At 52.6% G+C, this 7,377-nt stretch overlaps 1 protein-coding gene across 1 annotated transcript; it reads right to left on the bottom strand.

Annotated features, from left to right (window-relative positions):
* Nucleotides 1-1,111: 1,111 nt before the first annotated feature.
* RASSF10 (Ras association domain family member 10) lies at nt 1,112-3,235 on the bottom strand. Its single transcript, XM_042459521.1, has one exon. The coding sequence runs from the start codon at nt 3,233-3,235 to the stop codon at nt 1,709-1,711; it is 1,527 nt and encodes a 508-aa protein (XP_042315455.1). The 3' UTR covers nt 1,112-1,708.
* Nucleotides 3,236-7,377: the final 4,142 nt, after the last annotated feature.

Raw genomic sequence — 7,377 nt, 5'->3', positions numbered from 1 at the left:
CAGTTTGGGGCATCATTCCACCCTTATTGAAGCATCCATCACTTGGAGAAGCATTGCAGATACACTACTGGAATGTGATTTGAACAGGAGACACTCACACTTCCACTGATTTCAGATGAATCCTTTTGGCCCAGATGAAAGTGAGCCATATTTACAAAATGCAAATGGATTGCTTCCAGGGAAGGCTAGTGGTTCCAATGTCAGCAGGGCAGTGAACTTTAGAGGAGTGATGCAAGGTGCTGAGCCTACTGTGAGCCAGGCCTCAGCACCTTGGACAGCTCCCTTAAAGTTCAAACTGGTACCTGAAGCAGATTTCTCATCACATTGTTTTCAAAGAGGGTTATTCCCAGGGTATCTGTACACACTATTGCAACCTGTTTTTTCCCAGTAGCCTTCCACTGGTTTTGTTCAAACTAATTTAGGTCCAAAGACACACAGCAGAAATAGTCCAACTTGAGACCACTTCAACTGCCCTGGCTCAGTGCTAGGGAATTCTGGGAGCTGTAGTTTTGTGAGACATTTAGCCTTCTCTGTCAGAGAGCTCTGGTGCCACAAGAAACTGCAATTTCCAGGATTTGCTAGCACTGAACCAGGCAATGAAAGTGGTCTCAAACTGGATTATTTCTGCAGTGTGTTTTGGACCTGAGGTTCTCATGTGCCTGTCACCAATTTTCCTTTCTTTCTTTTTCTTTTCTTTTCATGGTTTGGTCCAATTTCCATTTGCTTTTAATGGTTATTAGCATGTAAAATTGACTCCCCAAACTCTTCTTTCTGTGTGCTGTGATCTATTGCTCTTTCCTCCCAAACAGTCTGACAGGCCATCACCCAAACTATTACTATTGTGTCTTCTGCTGTTTTATTTTAATTCTTCTCAAAGGAGAAAACTCGTTCTTTCAAGGAAAATCTTTGTACTGTTTACTAGACCATTGCCTTTGTATTATTGGGGAATGTGTGTGGTGTTGGCATCAAGGTGCCACCAGTTTAGTTTCAACCAGAAAACAGATTATTAAACCAATTCTACAAATAGAAACACATGACGCCTCATTTTTGCAAAGGAGAACTCAAGGATTCGAGCTTCAATTCAAAAATAAAAATATTTTGATATGAATTTTTTAAAAAAGAAACAGGTTAATTCCAACACTGAATGAAATGCAAATATTCCATCCTTTAAAAAAGAAGATAAAAATAGTCTGGAGACAGCCAAAGCTCTGCCCAAAGTATTTCCTTTCAAGGTCTATAATAAAAGGTAAACCCTGAAGTCCTTTCCCTAGAACTCTTCTGCAATATGGAGGCAAAGAAAATATTGCCCGTTTCATGTCCTTTTTAATAAAGTGAAGCCTTTGTTTGAATGGAAGGGAGGGAAGGAGGGCTTTGAAGACCAAGGTCTGCTATCTCTCCTGGGAGCTAATATCCAGCGCTGGCAAAGGAAGCATGAATTGCTGTTAGCTGCCCTCGAGTGGACTCTGTAGGACAGCAAGGACTATTGCTGTCGGATCAAAGATGCAAAACGACTTTGGGGAGTTTTCCCCCAAAGAATTGTGTGGGGGATGTTTAAGAAGAGCCACTATTTCCTCATCCATTTTGCAAAAAGGGGCCAAAAGCTGGTGCAGTTGAAGAGGGGCCGAAGTGTGGCTGCAGAGTCCTAGAGGTGGAAGGGCCCCGAGGGTCAGCCAGTCCGACCCCCTTCTGCCCTCCAGGGGCTCCAGCGCTAGACCAGGGACTCGGAGGCACCGCCGCCGCCGCCGCCGCCGCTGCCGGGCCCGGAGTCGGAGTCCTGGCTGTGCATGGAGCTGAGGCCCGTGTCGGAGTCCTCCCCGTCGCCCTCCTCCTCCTGCTGCTGCCCGGCTTTGATCGAGGGCTCCGGGGGGCAGCCCTCCTCCTCCTGCTGCTGCTGCTGCTGTTCCTGCTCCTCTTCCTCTTCCTCTTGGAGGAGGCGCCGGAGCTGCCGTTCCTTCTCCCGCCAGGCGCGGTGGCTGTCCTCCAGGGCCTCCCGGGCGGCGTGGAGGTCGGTGCTGAGGCGGAGGCCGATGTAGAGGCTGGTGCTGAGCTGGGTCCGCAGGCGCTCCTCCTCCGCCGGCAGCGGCTCCCGGCCCAGCAGCTCCGTGGTCTCGCAGTCCGTCTCCGACGGGGAGGACGAGGCGGAGCGGCAGGCGGCGGCGGCCAGGGCCAGCTCCTGCCTCCGGCGCCGCATCCATCGCCGGTTGAGCTCCTCCTGGATCTGGGCGGCCAGGCTCTCCCCGAGGGCCTCCTGCCGGGCCCGCTCCTCCGACAGCGCCGCCAGCGCCGCCCACCCGCCGGGTCCCGGCCCCAGGCAGCCCCCCTCCCCTGGCTCCTGCTCCGCGCCCCGCTCTCCCTGGCCTTCTTCTTCTTCCTCCTCCTCCTCCTGCCCCTCTTCCTCCGGGGCCCCGCTCTCCAAGTAGGTCTCCTGGACGTAGTTGACCCCGTGGCGCCGCATGCGCTCCAGGTGGAGGCGGGCCTCGTAGCGCTCGATCTGCCCGTCCAGCTCCCGCAGGCGCTTGCTCTGCTCCCGGAGGGTCTGGTCCTGCGCCAGCACCAACTGCACCAGCGCCGCCATCCGAGAGGCCCGACGCCGGCAGCCCTGGCCGCCCTCCTCCTCCTCCTCCTCCTCCTGCTCCTCTTCCTCCTCCTGCTCCTGGGGCTGCTCCTTCTTCCTCCTCCTCTCCTGGACGGGGCTGCTCCCGCCTTTCCTCCGGTTGAGTTTGGCCAGTTTGCGGAAGGCCTTGCGCACCACCCTCCGCTGCCTCTCCTGGCTGCTGCTGCTGCCGCTCAGGGCCGGGCGCAGGAGGAGCGGGGCCCCGGGGCTGCCGGCGCTGTCCTGCGGGGGCCCCCTCTGCCTGCTGGGCACCACGCGGGCCTCGGCGCTGCGGGGCCCCGGGAGGCCCGGCGGGGAGGAGGCCTCGGGGCCGCTAGGGCGCCGTCGGAGGAGGAAGCGGAGGTGCTCCCGCTCGGCGCCCCAGGCCCCCCAGAGGCGGAGGAGGCGCGTCTGGGCCGGCAGCGCCCGCTCCAAGCCCCGCCAGCGCTCCACCAGGCAGAAGGCCTCCTCCTCCTCCTCCGGGAGAGAGCCCCGAGGAGGGCCCGCTCCCAGGGGCCGCCCCCGGCTCTCCTCCAGCAGCGCCCGCACGACCTCCGCGCAGGTGGTCCGCCGCGAGAGGCCCGAGACCAGCTTCTCCTCGGGGCCCACCCACACGGCCAGCCTGGCCTCCCCCGAAGCCATCAGGGCCCCGACGGCACCAAGAGCAGCAGCCCCCGCGCCATGGAAGGCGGGCCCCTCCTCAGCCCCGGCCCAGAGCCATCGCCGCCTCTGGCAGCTAGCTGCTCAAGGGATGCCCGAAGGGACGGGCCCCAGGAGAGCAGCCGCTGCCTTCCTCCTCCTGCTGCTGCTGCTGCTGCGAGGGGGGCTGCGGGGGCCCTTCTCCTGGGCCAAAGGGAGCCTCCTCCAGGCGCCCAGCGCCAACGCCAGCGATCCTGCCTGGCCGGCGCCTCCTGCCTTTTGCCCAGCCTTGCCTTCGCGGAGCCCGCCTCGCCTCCTCTCGCCCAGGCTCCTCCTCCTCCCCTCCTTCTTTCCCCGGAGGGTTCCCTCTCTCCCGGGGGCCTTCCTCGGGTGGGGCGCCCCCCTTTGGGCCTCAGGAGGGAGCTGTGGAACCGCTGATGATGGCCCCTGGAAGGGAGGGGAGGGAGAGAGAGAGAGAGAGAGCTAGCTGGTGGCCCCAGCTGAAAGAACGACGTCGGCCGCAGAGTATCCCAGAGAGGAAAATCGGGAGTCCCAAAGGCGCACTCACTCTCAGCAAAGTGGCCCCATCGCGGCAAAGGTTTTCGGACGGCATCGCGATCTGAGCGGACTCCCCCCAGGAAGAAGCAGGGATGCTCCGGCCACAACCCCTTGGTGGGATTTCCCCGCGGACAGTCCCTTGCCGGAGCATTCCTGCTTCTTCCCGGGAGGAGCCCTCTCAGATGCCCAGCTTTGCCAGGAGTCTGCCTTTTCTTCTCAGCCCCCCTCCCCCCGGGAGAGCCTCCCTAGACGAGAAGAGTCTGGCTCATCTGGGGATCCGTCTGCTCCTGCTGCTCCTCAGACACCCCTCTGCCTCTCTCTGGGCAGGAAACAGACTGTGCCCTGGGCCGGCTTCTTCCGTTGAAATGCCCGGAGAGATGCAGGGAGGGCAGAGGCTCAGGGAGAGCAGGAAGGAGGAGGCGCTTGGGGGTTTTAATCTAAAAGACATATTTTTTTTCCAGAATTAAATTTTATTATTCTTTTTTAATGTGAAAACATCACCTTTTGTTTTAAAAAAACCAATTTTTTACATGAACCCTGTGAAACGATGCATGTGGTTTGTGCGTCTGGTGTCATAATTGAAAGGTATCGTTTTAATTGTGCCAGTTGTTTATGCCACAGCTATTGCCAGGGCATCCACTGATGTATGGCAATTAGGATTTATGAGTAATAGTAGCACAAATACTGTGGCTAAGGACTCTGCATGGCGTGGCATGGCAGGGTGTGTGTGGGTGTGGGTGTGGGTGTGTGAGGCCAGGTGACTCCAGCCCTAGTGACACCACTGCTTTGGAGCAGTCATTTACTACCATTTCTGTCCTTCTTGTTGTTGCTCTTGTGTGCCTTTAAGTCGTTTCCAAATCATGGAGACCCTAAGAACGACCTATCCAGGGTGACCAGGCGTCCTCCTTTTCCAGGACCTGTCCTACATCTCAGCCTTCTGTCCAGGAGGAATTCCACAACATCCTCCATTTTGCAGTGCCTTGTCCTCCTTTGGTGGTTAAGACATCTGGTCACCTCTCTGGAGAAACATCTTGGGGGTTTCTTGGCAAGTTTCTTCAGAGGGTTTTTCCCCATTGCCATCCTCTTGCGGCGGAGAGTGTGTGACTTGCCCAAAGTCACCCCAGTGGGTTTACATGGCCCAGGTGGGATTCGACCCCTGGTCTCCAGAGTCCTAAGCCAGTGCTCAAAGATGGACTGAAAAAGCCCAGCCCACTGATTTGTAGGAAGGAGGGAGGGGTGAGGAGAGGTACCAACCTGCTTCCCTCCCAAGATTTTTGGGGGGTGGGCAGGAAGGGGGGGAGTGCAAACTTCAAAGAAAGCATCCCAAACCCATCAAAATTTCTTTCATTTCAATAAAATCCCCAGCCCTGTAATTAAAAGCCATTCATGTGTGCCAAAGCACTTCGGAGGTTAAATGCGCAAGGAACAGTTACAAAAAACATAAAAGCAACCCTCACTCCGTGTTGTTAAAACCTTCAGTGGCTGCAAGGTTTGCAAGAAAGGGCCATTTATTCCAATAGGAGACGGATGATCAGACTAGGAGGCTGCCTAGTTATAAGGCACATGCCAACTGGGCACTAAAGTCCCATTAAACCGAATGAGGCTTCTCAGCAAACTGGCCAAGGAATGCACTAAGAGGGAAGGATTTGGAAAAAGAAATTAAACACTTTGTGATATACAGTAATAATGTATGTGATATGTAAATATTGAGTTTTTTCCCCTTGTAAAAAGAGAAAACAGTTACTAAGGAGCCAAATTCCTATAGCATTTAAAGATCCTTTGGGTTTTGGAATTATTATAAGACACACAAAACCACACAAAACTAGCCCAGAGGACTTTCTCCTGTTCAGAGTCTGCAGCAGTTATATCAGGTCTGTGTAAGAGTGCAGCTCTCTCTCTCGCCCAACTGTTGTTAGTCTCAATGCAAGAGAAATGCCCAGTGGATGATGCTCTGAGCTGGAAGTGTTTCAGACTTAACCTTTTCCAACAAGGTTTTTCAGGGGACGTTCCAAGGCAAAAGTCTGGGGGTCCACAAAATCAGCTTTGGAGGTCTGCATTAGGTCCACAGACTACCTTTTGTTTGTCTTTTGACTGTATTTGAAAAATACAAAAAGCAGAATACGAAAAGCTGCAAAGGTTCCCACACTGGAGAGGGACATACACTAGTCTGGTTTGATTTAGGACCATGTATAAAGCTGCTCTGATCTGAAGAAGGGGAAAATTATAGTGTTGAGCTCAGGATAATGTGCGTGGACAAAACTAACCCCAGGAGCCCAGCTTCTCTAATGATGGATGTGCTATGTGAAGTCTGCAAGTGCCTGGTTTTGCTTCTAGCACTGTGCCCTGTCTTTGTCCTCCCCGGATAGAAAGCTGCACTCTTGGCTGGCTTCTCTGGACCCTTTTCATATTACACCACAGTTGTACCACAGTTATAGCAGTATGATTCCACTTTAATTCCAATGACTGCATCCTAGAGCTATCTGTCTGAGAATTATAAACATTCCCAGGATTTCACGGGATGGAACCATGGCAGTGTAAAGTGAAATCACAGTGCTATAATTATATAGTCTGAAAGGGCCTCTGATCTCTGCAGAAAAAGACCAGGGATCCTTTCCCACTTTACAGTTTACAGCACTTTGATACCATTTTAACTGGCATGGCAACATCCTGTGGAATCCTTGAACTGGAGGAGACCAAGAGGCCTGAGAATTCTAAAGACCCCCCTCCCTCAGTAATACTATGAAAACCCTAGTATTCCATAGGATGGAACCCGCATATCATCGTTTGAATTGTATACATATAAAGCCATGAAATCCAATCCAATATGCAGTGATCACTTCAAATTCTTTACCTAACTTTCTCCCAATTTGCTCCTTTTCAGAGCTAAATAGATAGTCTATTTGTCTCCTGATTTAAATATCTAATCAGTCTTACAATGAAGCAAAGATACATTTGTAGTTGTTTTGGAAAATCTACCTAGCAGCAACATACAACAAATTGTAGGATGATATGGGCGATAATAACAAATCCTGAAACAGCATTAAACAAGAATGGACAATTACCAAACAAGCAGCAGGTAAAAATCTATTCATATTGAATGCTGTCCATACATTTCAGATTATTAGTAGTATTAGAAATTACAAGTTAGTTGATGGTTCAGTCAGAATGATGTGAAATGCTTAACCTGCTTTTCCTTTAGATTCCTAAGAGCTTAATAACTGCAGCTTCTGGATTTTTCTTGATTCAGAATGATTTTTCTTTAGCTTAGCTCTACAGATCCCATCTGGTCTTGGAAGTAAGCAGAATCAGCCCTGGTTAGTACTTGGATGGGAAACCACCAATGAATATCAGATGCTACAGGCTACATTTCAGAGGAAGGAACTGGCAAAACTACCTGAGTATTCCTTCCCTAAGAAAATCCTATGAAATTCATGCTGTCACCATAAGTCAACAGGCAACGTGAAGGCTCATGTGCACACACACTGTACTTTGGCCTTGGGGTCAACCTCTGACCATTCTCTTCAATGGTTGAGCAAGCTGCAAAGAAACCCACACCTGTAAGCAGCTGCCTCTGTTCCCGGTTACAG

Source organism: Sceloporus undulatus, chromosome 1 (assembly GCF_019175285.1).
Source record: "Sceloporus undulatus isolate JIND9_A2432 ecotype Alabama chromosome 1, SceUnd_v1.1, whole genome shotgun sequence".
Lineage (NCBI taxonomy): Eukaryota > Metazoa > Chordata > Lepidosauria > Squamata > Phrynosomatidae > Sceloporus > Sceloporus undulatus.
This window is presented reverse-complemented; position numbering and strand designations above follow the sequence as displayed.